Below are 18,433 nucleotides of genomic sequence, written 5' to 3'. Positions count from 1 at the left end.
ATGCTGGAGGCAATAGAATGAGATGGACCTTTAACAAAACAATAAGATTTACATCAGTTCTGGTGCAGGAGTTTGATGAAATGTCCTTAGAACAATGCATGCATAACCTCTCTGCGAATAATTGTACAACGCATGTCAATGACACTATATTCAAATCTGTAGCTTGTGACAGGCTTGCTGTTAAGAGGGCCAAATCATGAACATTGTTTTGATATTGAGGTACAAAATCAGAAGCTGTTAATGAGGAGGGAAGTTCGGTCAATTTTGAAAAAAGGGAATGCTGACTATCATACACTCATCCAGATTAAAAAAAAATTAAACATTATAAAAATTGGCTAATAAGTCATAGGGGGATACGAGCTCAATTGGATGGGGAAAAATGTTACATGCAATTAGAGGTAACAATACATCAAACTTTTGGCAAATTATAAATTGTATGGAAATTTCCCAAAAACAACTGTTCCTTACCCAGATCAGTGAAAGAAGGTGGCATGAACATTTTACCAAGATGGTTAGCTGTAGTACGGCAACCTTTATGGGAGATAACAGTAAAGCTTGTGAATGGTTCTTGAATATCTCCATCCTAAATATATCTTGCTTAATTGGGAAATCAGAAAATTCAGCTGCCCCTGGCCCCAATAATCTCCCTAATAAGATTCTAAAAACCAATATTGAACATTGGGCCGAAATTCTACATATACTATATAGAGATATCTTAGACTCTAAGACTATACCTAAGTCATGGATCCTGCTTTGGTACTTCCAGTATTTAAAAAGGGTTCTAGATTTTCTCTGGAAAGTTATAGACCAATAGCCATATCTGATCCAGAATCAAAGATCTTCGCATCAATTGTGCTTGAACAAATGCAAGAAAGGATCACATGTAATAACATACTCGATCCCTAATCAAATTGGCTTTAAAAAAAACACAGGCACTGATTGCGGGAGGTTAATTTTAAGAAGTCTCCAATCAAAGGCTTTAATGAAAGATGGGAATCCCATTTATGTTGCTTCTATGGACTGAAGTATAGCCTTTGACTTGGTGGACCGTCCTACTCTATGGTGCTTATTGAGAGACTTGAATATGTCTAATCACCTATTAGAGATAATCATTGAATTATACTCTGAGACTAAGATAAAAGTAAGGTTAAACTCGGAAGGTTTACTAACGTCAGAGTTTAATATTCCTAATGGGCTCAGACAAGGCTGCATACTAGCGCCTACTTTGTTCAACTTGTATTTGTTGCGCCTAAACTTGGTAATGGTTGGCATTTGCTGATGACTTTTGGTTGTTAGATTGCACCAAAGTCGGCCTGCAACAAATGATTAATGATTTGTGATATTTGTGACTGAACTACATCTAAAAATTAACACATCTAAAACAACTACTGTATGCCTGGGTAAATATAAAAGCTTGGATACCCATGGCACTGTGAGGGCAAACGCATAAAATGTCAGAGTGCATTCAAATACTTGGGCTACTATATTTTAGGTTCTGGTTCACTAACCACAATAAAAAATCAATTGAGAACAAAGGCAGAAATGACCCTCTGACAAATGTGCAAATTGGAGATAATATATTGCACATACACACTTGTACCTCCGAGAACTTTCTATATTATGAAAGGTATTCCAAGACTATTGTATGGTATGGACTCTACGGATTTTGTACAAACTCTGGAAAGTTTAATATGGAGAGGAATTTTGTTTTTACTACCAAAATGTGTACCTACGGAGATCATTAGGTACCAGTTAGGTCTCCAATCCTTGAAATTGATTATTCTGTGGAAAAAAATACTGTTATGGAGAAAATGCTTAAATCCAGCAGTTGGAATGGACCACATAAATGTTTTTCGAAACCAAATGAAGGTTAATATTGAAGGGATTCTCTTTCATTTGGGTGTCTCTATTGAAATGTTGTTGTCTAACCCTTTGAATGTGAAAAAGATTTTGAAAAGTGATGATTGGCAACAAACTACAAGAGCTGTAATGCAGTCCAAAATCTACAACCAGACATGCTCCTTTTGGAAATATTTTCCTGCAATTGAGGGTTACTTGGTTAAATACCCCTGTAGAAATTTACCAAATGTATTTATGAGATTTAGGACAAATGTGTTGAAGACAAACTTTATACTAAAGAATTGGAATTTGTTGACCGATACATGGAAATGGTGCAGATTTTGTAATAATGAGGGAAATGGAGGAAACTCTGGAGCACATTTTACTCATTTGCCCTGCCCTTGCTAGTGAACACATTTTATATTTTGGTCAATTTGTTGAGCATACATATTGTGTGAATAGAGATTTACTGTGTCATCAAATGAGACATGGTAACTCGACTGCGCTAAGGATACGGGTTACTGCTTTTTTTTAAAACTTTTGTGACTTATGTTAATGAATTCTTTGGGACTATTCTGAGATCCTATTTAATTGATTTCCTATGTTAATATTTAGCAATCTTGTTTAAGTTATACTATTGGTACAATTTTAATGAAGAGGTATGCTACATTTGGATTTGTTTTAAATGATTTAGTAATATTTGTAGCTAATGTGTCTTTCTGATCAAAGGAAGCCGGACTTGGCATAGGATACACGCTATTGCACTTTTGTAAAACTTCTGTTTTGCCTAAATTATCTTTTTCTTCTGTGCTAACTGATTTTCTAGTTGTTTTTATTCTTTAGGAATTTTTAGCTTATTCGTATGTTATGATTATGTTTTGTTTCATATCTAATGTTTTGGTATTGTTTGAAATCAATTTTCTGTCTGATCAAATGTCTGATCAAATGTTTTTGTAAATGTTTAAATAAAACCAAAACGAATAAAGAATAAGTGTATAATGCATAAGTGGTTGTCTGCAGTCTTGAGATCTGCCCGTCATGGGTTGAAAAATCTATGTGTAAAATAGCACTGCCCTATATCACAAAGAACACTTTCTGGAGCAAAAAGACATGGTTTGAGCTACTTTGCATAGCCACATTGCACTGCTCATTGGCTTTGAACTGGAGGTGGACTTCGAGGGAGGACAACAAGGTGGCGTGGAGGCATGTGCAGCTTGTTAGCCGATAATAACTAGTCTAGCCTCCTACACAGATACCCACAGACCTCGTCACACTTCACTGCAAGTCATACGTTTCAACTTGTATTGCACTGCTGATTAAGTGTAGAACACTTGAAATATTTTGCCTAAATTAACATTTTTAAATGAAACTCTGCTCTCGTCACTCACAACAACAGCTACAACACTCCACTGCGGGAGAAAAACAGGAGGCGAAGTGCAGGCAGATTTATGAAACGCTTCTGTTTATTACTGTCCTTTGCCAATAATATCAAGCATCGCCGTCAACACAGGCATATGGCACTGAAATTGTGTAATAATGAGTGATGAGTGAGGCAACCTTAACAGCCAAGTGCACAAACACATGGCCACACTTAATTGGTGTGTGTATTTGTACATTATGTGTCTTCAGCCCTGCTAACACTGTATGACAACATAAGCAACATGATACACATGCATTAATCAGACAACCATGATCAACACATTTGCCACACCAGCAGTCTGGGTGGCAAGGCATGTGAAGATCTGTGTGGCATTGGAGAAGCTTTATACCATAAACAGGCTGCCCCAGCAGCTTAAATGACCACACAAAACATTTGCACTGGAAGAGAATTTAACACTTATTGGAGCTGGGATTTTTAGGATAGATTTTTCAAAGGAGAAATGAATAGGTATGACGTGGACATTCTGTGGTGTGGTTAAGCACAGGAGCAAAGTGTACACTCAATGCTGTGGCTGTTTCCGGTCCACCCCTCCCACATGCAGGTAAAAGAGGGTTGTGGCTCCTGTGTAACAATGAGGATCTCAGACCTGTATACACCCAATAAAGATAATGTATCCCGCAATGAATTAGCTAGAACAAGCAAACTCCTGCCTATGGAACAACTACTGCCTGCAGCTGCGCACACACAGTGGTGCAGTGGGGTGTCAGGGGCATCAATTGCGCACAATTGTTAGTACCTACCAATGTGTGCAGTATACAGCATTCATTAAATGTCATGTATGTTTCACCTTTTCCTTCTACGCCATGTTGGATAATACTACGTTGTTCAGCGTTGGTAGTAAAATATTTTCAAAGGTTTTCAGAAACAATTCTGCCATTAATATCATCTTTCCCAAATTGTCAGTACTTCTGGGTCTTTTATGATGGGAGATCTGGGAAAATGATTATACACCAGGTCAAAGTTTTACCTCCAACAAATTGAATAGCTACTACGCGCTCACTCAACCCTAACCAATCCCTTCATAAAAGGCTGTTTTCAAGTGGAATTTACCCAATGGGAAACCATGAACGTAGGCCAGTTGTAGCAAACATACAAACTCTATTACAAGTTACACACATGTTCTGGCTGTAGCAATGCAACAAGGGCTGTTATTTCTTTGCCTAGTATTGGAAAACTCTGGAACCTCACTGAAGAGCAACCATACTGCACACATCAAAATCCACATGCCAGGGCCCCCCAGGCCATATTCTGCATTCAAATGAAATGATGCGCGAGATGTAGCCTGTGACCGCCTGCTTGGAAGGCAGATTGGCAGTCATTGAAGACAAAAAGGTACATATAATATTTGATTAAAGATATACCATTGAAAACATTCATGTTTCGGTACCTTTGTTCTGCATCAAGGCAAACTAATATTTGTTATCGTTTTGCTCCGAACCATGCATATCATTGGTTGTGGATTGGGTAACATTTTTACATCATGAAAATACACAACACTTATGGTGAGTTACCTTTTTCAAGGTGGATGACCAAGAACCCGCTGGTAATCGAAGTCAGAGAGCCAACGCATTACAGTAGGGGAGAACGTGTAGGTAATAGCAGTGTACTTCACAGCACCGATACATATGTATCGGAGAAAACTGCAAGAGTCTCTGTGGTGTGCAGATGCTCTAGCTCCCTGAAGTGGTAGTTGCAAGATAAATATAGATTTGATATTGAGAAACCCAAGGGACCTGGGCAGCTGTAGGAATACCTGAGTTTAGCACTGCTCCATCGTACGTGACACTTGGGAAGAAAACCTTCACTGGAGACTCATGGGCTGGCGTACTATGTTACAGAAGGAACATGCAGTTGATCCTAGTAACGTTCTCCTCCACAGAGTAGCCACACAACTGTTTGCCACCATCACACGACTGGATAGAGTACACACACAGAAGATTTTCTTGAGGGATGTTCGGGTGGACAGAAACTGTGCCATGCAGCATAAGAACAATTCAAATGTGAACTGGGCATGCGCATTGAAGAGCGGATGTGTATGAATGAGTAATATGATCAGCAGCTTACCCTGAGAGTATTGTTGTTCATGCAAAATACTTCTCGAACAATCAATTCCGATGAAAGGCGTGAAAGGGGAATCTAGAATGTACTGGCTCAGGGCAAAGTTAAAAAAACAATGGAATAACATTCACGATTCCTGAGGTTGGGTAAACTCAAATGAAAAGATTCATTCATGTTTGTGTATGTGAAGCGGGGTGGCGCTTTTTCTGTACAGGATTGTAATCAGACGTGAACGTCCTCCATTGAAAAACAAACATGTATGTGAAAGATAAATGATGAAAATCTCCACTGAAATATTTGAAAACAAGAATACAAATGTATGCCTATGAACAAACCAATGCTTGCCCCTCAAGAATAACAAGGACATACTCCTGGACGTTTGCATTAGTGCAACTCACAGGTCAGCAAATGATTTTCCTGGCACCGAAGAAGAGTTTAGCCCAGTAGAGTTCAGGCAACCTGCTGGAATAAAAAAAAAAGAAATTTAAAAAAAAAGAGGGAAAAAAAGAGGAAAAAAGGTCCAAGACAACATGTAAACCTCTAAATAACATACGGTCTCAGCATATCTGATAAACAAAGAGACTGAATTATAGCTGAGTCCATGTATTCGATCCATAAACAAATGGGTGGCCTTTAACAGATGTATTTATCCACGTCGAAAAAACCTGGGCTTCAGCCGCCCAACCAGATTTATGGCCAGGCTGTGACTTTCTTTACCACATACTTGCTACTGGATTGTATCCAGCTGGGCCTAGAGTGTAAATGGCATGCTTGGCTCAGTATATACGAAATACATTCAAGTACATGTGCAACTTTTTTCAGGGATCTACGCTTTTCATGTGGCATAGCACAGATAATACACTGAATAGCAAGCTAGCAGCAAAGGAGTCCACATGGGTACACTATGGCCATACTATCTCAGTTCACGTTACTGTGTTACTGTGAACTGCGGTGAACACCCAGAGACAAACGTCTGCCCGCCTGAATAATAAACACATTCATGAGGACTCGGGTTTAACTGCCTGTCGGTCTCATGCTCACCATCTTAAATGAAATGCACACCTTCAGGGAGTTGGCCTGATGACTGAACTCATCGACTCAAGCCTACCTTCCCTGGACCATATGCCTTTGATCCTGCCATCGGTGGAGGAACTCATTTCTGGCAGCGGGCACGGAAAGTGCACTGTTAAGGAATGAGGCAAGAGAGCATGCCAGGTTTCTATCAGACTGTACCTGGACAATGGTCATTTACTCGGTCACATCCCTAATGCCAGGGGCGGTCTCTCCAAACCAGTATCCTCCATGCTGCTTGCTCAAGGCCTTCTACCAAAGTCTCCAGTGTATGGCCCCGAGACAGCGATACGAGGGCTTCGGAGAAGGAGGATGTAGGAGATTGAATCAGTGGGATTACAGGAAGTACAAATTCAGAAAAAGCAACTACGAACGCGCTCTTCTAGGATTTAATGGTGGTCGTTCTTTGAGAAAAGGGAGTATGAGATGCATGCTCAGTTACTACTGTTACAGTGCTTGGTGAATGCCTCTTCAAAACAATACCATGAACATCCACCCCAGAGCAAGATGAACCCATCCATCAGTGTAGTGAAAATCCATCCCAGAGCAAGATGAAATCATCAGTGTAGTGAAAAACCACCCCAGAGCACGATGAACCCATCCATCAGTGTAGTGAGAATCCACACCAGAGCAAGATGAACCCATCCATCAGTGTAGTATCATAAAATGCTTGATGGAAAAGGGGGGTGAGGGGGTGGAGTGCTTTTCTGAACTGCTCACTATTGAGGGCACATCTTATAAAGAATGGTTCAGTAATACAGACGCCCCCCCCCCCCTTCATTTCCTCAATAGGGTTGCAAACATCCCTATCCATTTGCTGCATAAGTTTTATGGACCGTGGAACTTGAGTTTTCTGCAACGCCACCTGTTGATAGGCCAGAGCCCTGAACCCCTTATACCAAGATGTGGATGAAATGTACACTGTAAGTAGGTCTACCTCCTAGAGGAGACGGGGCGATAACTTGGAGGTACCATGAAGCAGATCTCAGGGAGACACCACCCCCTAGTCAAACCTATCTTAAAAAAATATAATGATGCAACGTGAAGTCTGTGACCCCATGTGCACACATGTACATCACAGCTGCTCCCCAATCCATCTGTCCCGTGTGTGATGAGGCCCTTTCATGGAAATTCAGTCTCCTTGCAAGTAACGAGGCAGGACTGGATTATTGTCACACATGAGCTATCAGGAGTGTAACCAGGCATGATACATATACCTGTATTGATGCACACACACTCACTATGTAGATACACATATGTATATCAATAGACACACACATATACACACACACACACACACAAAACAACACCCGGTTTAATAAACGGAAAGACATTTAATAGCACATGATGCCCTCCCACCAAACAACAGTATACAAAATATAAAATATCTTAAATATTTATAAACATTGCAAGAAAAAAATAGAACTGTATGAAAATATTTTTTTCTTTGTGATCCCTGCCCTCGGCCAGTTCCTATCGCCCAGTTCGCGCAGAACCGGCTTATTGCGCCTTCAGTCCAAAGCTGCTGTGGGGGTAGGTGTAGGCCCTGCCCAATACAATTCGGTCCCGGAGAAGCTTGAATAAGACGTAATAGTTGCAGAAGAGAATGAGCGCCATCGAGAGCGTGTGGTTCCACTTCTCCGATCGCAGCAGGGAGTAGAGCTGGTACAGCACAAGGCTTCCCTCGATCAGGATCAGCAGGTTGAGCAGCCGTAAGGGACGGTGGAAGAGAAACTGACACGGAGGAAGGAAAATAAAAACCACATCAGCATCGGCATTAAGTGATACAGTAACTCTGGACACTCAAAAGCTGTCTTGTCAAGTTATGCATTGCTTAAGTACTAGAAAAATGCAATATTGTTACAATGCACAAGTGCAGAAGAACAGGACCTGTCTGGACAGGTAGGAGTATGTGATACAGTTTCAATGAATGCCTCTGTGTGCTGTGGAAACAACTCTGGACATTCAATTTACACAAGATCAAAATAAATATGAACCCTTACATCCACTACCGGGGCGGGAGCAGTCTCTTTGACCCGTAATGTAATGATGAGCAGAAACGCAAAACTACACAGGCGAAAAGGCCACCAGGAGAGCTTAGGCATGTACATATTGACATGGCGACTAAAGGCCCTGGTAAAAGAGCCATGTCCAGGTGAACACAACCTGGTGAGCCATGGCATACACACACTGCCCTGGGAAACAATAGCACATACAACTTACTCCAGATGAATGGTGGCATGCATGTAGTATAACCTCTTGCCCACTGCTGATCATAGGGCCCTGGTTGTACCTAAATACTCTTCTTCGCCCAACCTTCTCCATGCTCTAATATTGTATTCCTCTCCACGCCTTCATTGTACACCACTGTGTTGCACCACCCTATAGAAAACTCCTTACATATATAGTGGTACACACTTGTTGCCATGTTGAGTGTCTACATGCATCCTTCATCCAAACGTGCGAGTACTTAAGAGAATGGGGAAGGAGAGAGATATGGATAATGTATTCATTAACAAAGATCACACACCCTTTTGTGAGGCTTAATGGTGGCATGCACACACCACCTTGTTGAGATTATTTTGATTGTTTTTGCAAAGAGCTCACACTCCCTCCGGACGGTTTCCAAGTGCTTCATGAGGGATCCACTTAACTTTCTGCCTCCAATGCCATAGGAGGCAAAACGATTTTGCCTCTTATGGAAGAGGTGCAGTGATGCAGAACGTCTGAACAAGGTATACACAAAGAAAGCACTCACTACACTCCTGAGATGAGAATTTCTGTTAGAGAAATATCCATTTATTTTTGCAAAATCTCATGTTCATAAATACCCTTTTAACATTTCCATTGATCCCTGTGGAGCATGGGGATAAAATACCTTTTGTTCCTTTTGGGTGTGGTGTAATGGGATGAAATCATACTTATCGGTCTTCTGCTTTCTCATCCTACTTTAGAAGTTGGGCAAGAAGGTCAGCAGTGGACAAGGCATCCGAGATTAGACTGTGGCACTGAACACCGTTGGTTGGCTGATGATGTGCTAAGAGAGAGGGGCATGTTGATTTTAACCAAGAACACTCCATAAAATAGAAGTTATAACTATGAAGTAATTTGATGTGTACAGCTGGAGAAACTTAGCAAGCAGAAATACCTAAGTGGTGGAAATATGTGTCCCATCCTGGGAAAATAATTTAAAGTCTAAGGTTTTCACCTGGACTGTGGAATTTAACTATCCCCGCACAATGATTTCAATCCGGAGTCGCTCCAAGAGCGAGTGGGGTATCACCAATGAAAGGTCAAAAATAGGATATTCATAGTTGAATTTAGGGATAGAAGATGGGGAGAAATATAAGAAAATAGAGGATATTACCTGAAAAATAGAAGCTACAAGGAAGACGATTAAAAAGAAAATAAAAGAAAAAATATAAAATGATTTGGACAATATCAAAACGACATAAGGGACAGGATGATGCAGTTTAGACGGACTCTTAGGGTACATGGTTTAACTTCTCACTTCAAGAAGAGTTGCAGTTGGTGCGCTGATGGCGACCAACTTCTTTATTGTGACACTAGCTTAAGAGATCATTTAACTTCTACAGGACATGCAGCCCCAGCAGCCTGCAAAATCATCCAACCTCCGAACCACCCTTACACTCCCGAGAACGCTTCAGATTCTATTCCTAGAATACATGGCCCTGGAGACAAGGAATGATGTGGCTGCATGCTGTGCCAAGGAAAACGGGGGAGGGCGAGTGGGGAAAGGGAAAAGGAAAGAAAGGCTAGTTCAGCAGCTATATCTACAAGCATATAAATATTCAAGTTTGCTCGAAGATTTCACCATCTTGCGAGCGTGAGCAGATCTACGAACAAGGCAAGGGGGGAAAAAAAAAATCAATTAGTGCATCTTATTTATGGAGAGAAAGATCAGAAGATTATATTAACCAAGACAAATGTTAAGAGATTGTTGTAAATGAGATAGCTTTGCTACAACTGGAGCAACAACGGAAATTGTGATAGCTGAAATGATGCGAGTAAATCGCAACTTCTGACATGGTTTTGGGCAACCCCGAGACCATCATTTCTCAGCATGCCATGCCCTTAGAGAAGGGGAAAGACCATATGCAGAACGAGTAATGGTCGTACCACAAAAAGGTAGGGTAGTCCAGCCTGAATTACTCATCACATCCCTTCTGCACAAGGCCTCAAGCAACCCCAGACATGCTTCAGCAACATTCGGCATCGTCAGTGTGAAGTTGCTTTTTTTTTTCTTTATTGGTTTTAACAAAACAAAAAATGCAAATTACACTTTGGATCTTACTCTTTCAAAATAATACACAGATACAGCACAAACCCCAACTCTTCCATGGTCCCCAAACCTCAACTAAGCGCCTCCCCTCGACCCACCGCAGACAAACTTCAGGTCAAGCTTCCAACAACCCATGTGTTGGCTTCCCCTCCACAACCTTAACCACTTTACAATTGTTACAATATACATTGTGGACAAAAAGTACATATTCACCGGGTTTCTCATCAGAGGGGTAGAGCAAGCCGTTCAGGAGTGATAACCATTCCATCCTAGTAGTCACCTCCACAGCAGCGTACTGGGTCTCGATTCTAATCAATGCCGCAAGTATGGCTTTTGCCCATTTGACCAAGTCTCTTGACCAATCCGTTATTTTGGGGACCACAGGACTATACCAAGACATAGCAATACGCCTTTTGGCTAAGGCAAGGTCAACCATTTTGTTCAGTCGTTTCAGTGATTCCGTCTGGGAAACTGTCCCAGGAGACAGGAGTAGCTAGCTCGTTATCCCATTACGCCCCCCATGTCATTGATGTTTGACATCACTGCTAATCTTCGGGCATTGCCACACATGTAAGAGCTAGTCTCCTGCTGTACCACACCTCGGGCAGAGATCGGTCCTATTCAGAGTCATCTTGTGTAATCTCTATGGCAATAAATATGTTCTCAGCAGAACATTATATTGTATCAATATCAGACGAGCAATGCGTGATAGACTTCACGTAAGCACATACCTTTGCCATTGTTGCTCATCAAAACGGTACACTCGGGTCTTACCCCCAATCATCCTTTCTCCGCCCCTTACCACATTTTCAATTAATACTGTATAGAACGTGGCAATCGACCAACCCCCTTCCCCAAAGAATACATGCCATCCAACAAGGGACAGGTCGGGGGTTCTTTGGCCAGCCTATTCCAATACTTCGAAGCTCTACCTGCTAAGCCTGCTTAAAATAAGAACTGACCCCCGGGCATGTTCATATTCGTACAAAGATCCGGGAAGGGCCTCAAGCACCTATTGTCAAACATATCACCCCACACTGCCAATGCCAACCTTTCCCAGTCAGTCAAATGTTTCCTACCCGCATTCCTCAGGTGATTAAGGACCATGCATAGAGGGTTATTCAGGGAATATGGGGCTCTGCCACCCATCAGTAATTTCCCAAGTACCCAGATCCATCTACCCAGTCTTATTAAGTAAGGCCAGTGGCCATATTCCCCCGACAGCCATAGTATCTCTAACATTATAGGGTCTCACCAACTCTGCCGAAAGTCTCCACCAAGGGGGTTTCCTCGTCAGAAAGCCATTGCGTGACATACTGTAGTTGAGCTGCCAGGTAGTACGCCTCGAAATTCGGGCTCTGTAAGCCACCTTACTGATAGGGTTCCAGCAGGGTGGACAGATCCACTCTTCCGCGACGGCCACCCAAAGTATGTTCCGTATCAGAGTATCTAATGCGCTCAATGTACTTTTAAGAATTGTGTATGGGACATTTTGAAAAATAGTACAGTAATCTAGGCAGAACCACCATCTTGGTCACGCCCATTAACGACAGTGGTAGTTTGTTCCAAATGTCCGCTGATTGTTCTAAACCTGCAATGGCATCAAGAGTATTAACCCGATGCATTTCAGTAAAACATCTTCATATCTTAATGCCCAGATACGTGATCCTTTCCTGTTTCCACTCTACTGGGAGGCGAGGCAAGTCAGCAATGCGAGTAAACGCCAAAGTCGTTAGTGGGAATATACAGAATTTACTGCTGTTAATTCATATACCGAACAGTCGTCCACAGTTATCGAGCACTTCCATCAGTATTGGGACATTTATCCCCAGATTTTGCATGTGGAAAGGCATGTCCTCCTTATACATGGAGACATGTGTCTCACAGTTTACCGTAATCCCCGCCTCGTTCATATCCTGATGGAGCATGCACACCAGAGGTTCCAAGGCCAGTACAAATCGGATAGGGGCCAAAGGGCATACCTTGCCATATCTCCTTACCCACTTTCCAGATTTGAGAGACCATTTCCCCTGTTTTCACCCTAGCAGTCACCACCTTCCTCAGGGCATTAAACATCCACTCCCGTCTCACAGAGTTAAATAATTTCTCAGCATCAAGGGACAAGACTGCGCATTGGAGAGGCCAGTCTTGTATATGTGCAATAAAGTGACACAGGCACCTCAGGTTATGCATTGTGTCTCTTCCAGGCATAAAACATGCCTGGCCTGGGTGGACCAAGCATGTCATAACTCTTTGTAGTCGAGCCGTTATCAGGGCAATAAGAATCTGTACATCAGTATTCAGCAAAGACCGCAGACGATAAGAACCCATATCACACGGGTCTTTGCCCTTTTTAGGGACTGTGACCATCAATGCTTCCCTAAGATGGGGGCAAAACACCAGTCTCATAAGCATGTTGAAGTATTGCCAACAGTCTACCACCAAGTATTGAACCATACGCCTTAATAAATCTGATGTGACACTGTCCGGCCGGGAATTTTTATCTGTGAGAGTAAATGCAGAATAGCCTTAATTTCTAATAAAGAGATCGGTTCATCAAGACCAGCTGTTTGCACCTCGCTAAGGCCAGGCACATTTATTAATTCCAGTGTGAACTCCACATCATGAAGTGATGGTGGGGCATCGTCTGCGCACAAAGTCTCATAAAACCCTGCAAAAAGCTTGTTAAATGACAATTGGGTGTGAACCTTCAACCCCTCCGTGTACGCACTGACCTGATCGCGGAATGCGGCTGCTCAGCCCTGAAAAGAGATGATGGGTGCCTACGCGCTTCATCAGCTTCTTTGGGTAGGGCATTTACGTAAACGCTGTAGTCTTAATTTCATAAATTCTCCCAATCCTCTATACACTTCATTCTCAGATTAATGAGTACGTCCTCTTTCCGCACCAGTCCACCTTCCCCATTATTAATCAATTCAATGGAGCGTTCAGTTTTTTCCAGCGATTTCCTCAGTCGAATGTACGCTATACATACACCTCAAATGCTTCACACTCCACCGCTACAATCGCCAACTAATCCTTCATACATCTAAAAATATTTATCAATTTCCACATCCAGCATATCTCTATAAGCACCATCCCTCAACCCTTCACCCTTGAGTCTCCATAAAGGAGCCCCCAACGCAATATTGGTGTATCCTGACATGCATCACCACCCCGTGAAGGATCAGATGGCATTTTACCATTGTAAGCAATCTCACACAAAGAAGGGATCTATTCTAGCAACCTAGCCAAATCCAGACAAGCGTGCAGTTACGAGTCACTGTCCCACAGCCAAATAGCCTGCCTTAGTTCACCACACTTGCCCAAGAGCATTGGAAAAAAATCCATCAGTGTCCACATTGGGAGCGTACGAGTTGATGAGACACGTTTACCTGCCCTACAATAAACCCTGCACAATTACTCATGTCCTTTCAGGGTCGTGACACACAGCAGTGACCGAAAAAAAGGGACAGCATCCGCTATCCAAATCAACACTCCCCTGGCACATGCTGAATAGGCTGAGCCATACCTCTGTCCACCCCACTTTCGTAACAAAATAAATGAAAGAAGGCGTATCTCGGAGAAAAACTAGATCAATTCCGTATTTCTTCAAATAATTTCTCACCCTACATTTCTTGACAAAACCATTCAGGCTCGATACATTTCAGGATATACATTTAACGAACCCTGCCTTGCGGGTACATGTAAAAGGTGCATCCACCAGTTGACGTATGAAGAGGGAAACGTCAAACATGGCACCCATCTTACTTATAAAGCTGAATTTGTGGGCTCCAGTCCCCTTCTTCTCAACCAACCCCACCCTTATAACCGAAACCTACTATACAACAAATACTGTAGAACTGTGACAAAACAACTTTGTTAGACAGAATAGTGCCATCAGAGAGGCCATAAGAAACAGAGGGCTCATCCACATGTCAGCTACTAGTGGAAGGGTCTACCCGGAAAGACCACCCTCCAACGTACAGGCATACTCTATACCGCCAGGCGGGAACCACTAGTGGGTCAAATGCAGTTCCACAAATTAGGAGGAGACCAGAACCCGATCCCCTTTAATGACAAAATAAATATTCTGTGGTGACAAAGCACCCCCAGAATATCGATCAGTGCTTGAGTCAACCTCGATCAAAAACAACTGTAGTTCCAGGGCTGTGTGAAACCACGAGCCCCCTTTGAAGCATCCAATTTCAGGATGGAATACCATCAGTCACAGTCAAGTGCGTGGTTTCAGTGCTTTTCGGCTTGTCGCAAGCAATCCGCTCGCCGGTATTGTGCGTCTCCCATGCAGGCTATGCCTCAGGCCAGAACAACTAATTTGAAACTTGTTGCTGTCCCTCGTTTCTTGGAGCCCATCTCCAAGTCCAGTTCGGTTTCATCTTGCAAACAAGTATCACATCCTTGTTGTAACCAAGCCATAGTTTCTTCTGGAGTATCAAAAAACATGGACTTACCCTGATGCAGGATCTGAAGTTTGGTGCGGAACAGGAGCATATATCAGACCTGTGTTCATCTTAGATTAGACTTTGCCCCTGTCGAAGGCCCTGTGGTGCAACTGGACAATCCTTGTGTCTGGGAAGACTGCCAAAGATCTATTGTCTCCATGAATCTTGCCCTCTTCTCGAGCATGTTGTAGGATTAGTTCCTTTGTCCTTATAGTTCAGGACCTTCGCTATGATGGCATGCGGGAGAGACCCGGAGGGAGGCAGGGGTGAAGATGTGTGCGTCTTCCAGTCAGAGCACAGTGCGCACGCTCCACCATAAAGCCTTGTGATAGTTTACCCACACCCACAGAGTGCAGCAGGAGGATCTCCACGTCGTTTTTAACATTCTCCCTCCATCTAGCGCTGCATTCCACCTCTTCAACCCTATTTCACAAGGTTCTCACATGTTCCTGTAGCTCCTTCATCCAATCCTGGAGTGTAATCATCACACCAGACACTTCGGCAATGCTTATACCTTGGCCATGCACTTTATCCAAGAGATTACAGAGGTCCTGGCACAGGAGCGACATATTCATGCGCACCTCCTCCACCTTTGTTTCCAGCGATGTTCTCAAGGCTGCAATCGCATCCAGGAGCACCGTACCAGCGCCATTCAGAGTAGTTTCAACTGCGTCGGCCGCTGACATTTTGGACACTGCAGATTGGGAAGAGTATAGGATGTGCACTTCTTTGCCTGCCTATGTTCACCTTTCCTGCCCCCAGGCATACTAGTTTCAGGAAAGAAAAAAGATCCCCATCCCACGCAGTTCGACTCCTCAGTCAAGATCCTCACTGAACAATAAAACACTGATGTAATCCCTGTTGAAGACCACCATGCCATCCTCCTTCACCTTTAACTGACCCTGTGCCACTTAGACTGAGGTATAGATGCCCCCAAGCTGGGGGTATATTCTCCAACCTGTAGAGAAGCACTGGGAGACCATTGTGGTAGCAAGCAGTGCAGTGCACAATAATATGTACACTCAGATTTGATGTTTTAGGTGAATACATTAAATTAAAATTTCAACTGCTGAAAAGCACTAAAAGCAGTGGGTGCAGCTCGCCAGGATGGGTGTCTTGCCATTCACCTCTCAGCAAAGAACAACCCAACAGCACACTCCGTGAAGATGGTATCCAGTGATAAAGTCGCCAAGGAAAATTGCATTCAAATTTGCACTCTGAAGAAAATCGAGCACTTTCCCTAAATATTCTAAAACTGGAGTTTAGAATGGTAAATAAACAATTGGGCATTAATGATGAAAATTGTACTATATTCTTCAAAGCCAAACATTTTTATTAAATGTGCAAGACATTGTCATAAATTAAATCCTTATGATGGCCCTTTTACTAACAGTACAAAGCAACAAATCCTCTACCAATTCTGCATTCTTACACATTGACATAACTTAATGGTTACAAAAATAAACCACAAAATATCACTCAAACATACATTCAAGGACGATCGTCCCTGGTTTAACCATACTAGTGCCCTGCTGTAGGAACTATGATTTCTCTTTGTGATATAATGTTTTCAAATTGCTTTCCATCTCATAGTTGATAGCACATTATGTAGGAGCTTCATTTTAGTTTTTCAAGATCATCCTTCCCAGAGATGCCTCTATATACCAATTTTCTTTTTATTACTAATACCAGACCCATGGGGAAAAAGGTGTCCAAGGGCATATGAATATTTTTGGGCTTCATCTCCCCTTGAGGTCAAAGACATTCTCCAGTGAAATCGGACAGGCAAGGGACCCATTTATTACACCTTTATTATCCGTAGTTCTACATGTGTAGTGACCAGAGCGTGGCGATTTTAACCTTGATCATTTTCTCCTGAATCTTAGGTTTCTATTTAAAGAAGTTCCATTGCACAACTAAACCCTTGAGCAATTGGAGACATGTCAACAGCTACAATTTGGAAAGTATTGTCTTCAGTAGGTTTCAAAGAAGGACGTTTTTCTCTCTAGTGTAGAGCCGCTTGCCGGCGACCTGCGAAGATGGAACAAGTTACTTACCTGTAACTATTGTTCCCCAGGCATGGGTCTGGCATGGATTCACATGCTCATGAATATTCCCAGTCGTCAGGCTGGGAGTCCTCTGTAAAAGAACTGCATTTCATCTTTAAACCAATCACTGTTCTCTGGGTCATATTCTCCCATTCAATGACAGTCCTCTCCCTAAATCGCTCGTCTGGCAGCCATCTTCATATTTGGTAAGCATGTAAAGTGGCAGTATGACCAGAAGACTGGAAGAGGGAGGGTAACCACAAGATGACAGAATTACAGAGACTTCTAAAAGTTTCACACAACTTTATTGTTTGCAAACTATATGTATGTTAATAAGAGAAGTCCACTAAAGTTTATGTGAATAAATCTCTTTGGTAATACCGATAATTGAATCATTTACAAAGCTTTTGACATAGCGGTATGTCTAGATGATGATTAACATTTATATCTAGAGAACTATACATATTGACTGTCTGTGACAGTACCTAGAATGCGCCGGGGACGCGAGGGGCCCACATCTTGTGGTTACCCTCCCTCTTCCAGTTTTTCCACACCCACAACCTCGTGTCAAGGTTGTTTTACACTCCTCAGCACCTCACTACTAATCATAAAACCAACAAATAGGTTTCTCCAGGACAACAATAGGAGTGCATATGTGTTCATTGTTTCTTGTAGTATGACCAGAAGAACCACAGAGGGGACGGCGGGAGGGTTCGCATGTGAATCCATGCCGGACCCATGCTGGAGAACAATAGTTACAGGTAAGTAATTTGTTCCTTCTCCAGCATGGGCTCTGGCATGGATTCACCTGCTCATGAATAACGAATACATAGCAGTACAAAATTACACAACCACGGCAGGTGGCAAGGCACAACAGAAGCAATTAACTTACCTCTGGAACAGACTCACCTCAAGCGAACAGGTCGCAAAGCACTGTTTGGCCGACTCTGGACTCCTCCCTGGAATCCCTGTTGATGCAGTAGAACTTTGTGAAGGTGTGCGTGGACCTCCACATTGCTGCCCTGCAGGGGCACACCAGACAGGAACGCCGTCATCGCAGGGATCGCTCTGGTGGAGGGGGCTGTCAGATGGCCGGGCAGAGGTCAGCTCGCCAACAGATGACAGTGCATGATGCAGCCGGAGAGCCACCTTGAGATGGAAGCCTTGGACAAGGCCTTCCCATGGTTCACAGGACCCAAGTTCGCAAACA

At 42.8% G+C, this 18,433-nt stretch overlaps 1 protein-coding gene across 1 annotated transcript in view; it reads right to left on the bottom strand.

Moving 5' to 3' along the window:
- Window positions 1-7,723: 7,723 nt before the first annotated feature.
- TMEM39A (transmembrane protein 39A) overlaps window positions 7,724-18,433 on the bottom strand; it is a 632,890-nt gene continuing 622,180 nt past the window's right edge. The window contains exon 9 of the mRNA XM_069635929.1: window positions 7,724-8,143. Coding sequence (XP_069492030.1) covers window positions 7,910-8,143 — 234 coding nt within the window. The 3' untranslated portion in view covers window positions 7,724-7,909. The remainder of the gene's footprint in view (window positions 8,144-18,433) is intronic.

Source organism: Ambystoma mexicanum, chromosome 7p, assembly GCF_040938575.1.
Source record: "Ambystoma mexicanum isolate Mex_15411 chromosome 7p, UKY_AmexF1_1, whole genome shotgun sequence".
Taxonomy (NCBI): Eukaryota; Metazoa; Chordata; class Amphibia; order Caudata; family Ambystomatidae; genus Ambystoma; species Ambystoma mexicanum.
The sequence above is the reverse complement of the archived record's forward strand: the minus strand, read 5'-3'. Positions and strand labels throughout refer to the sequence as shown.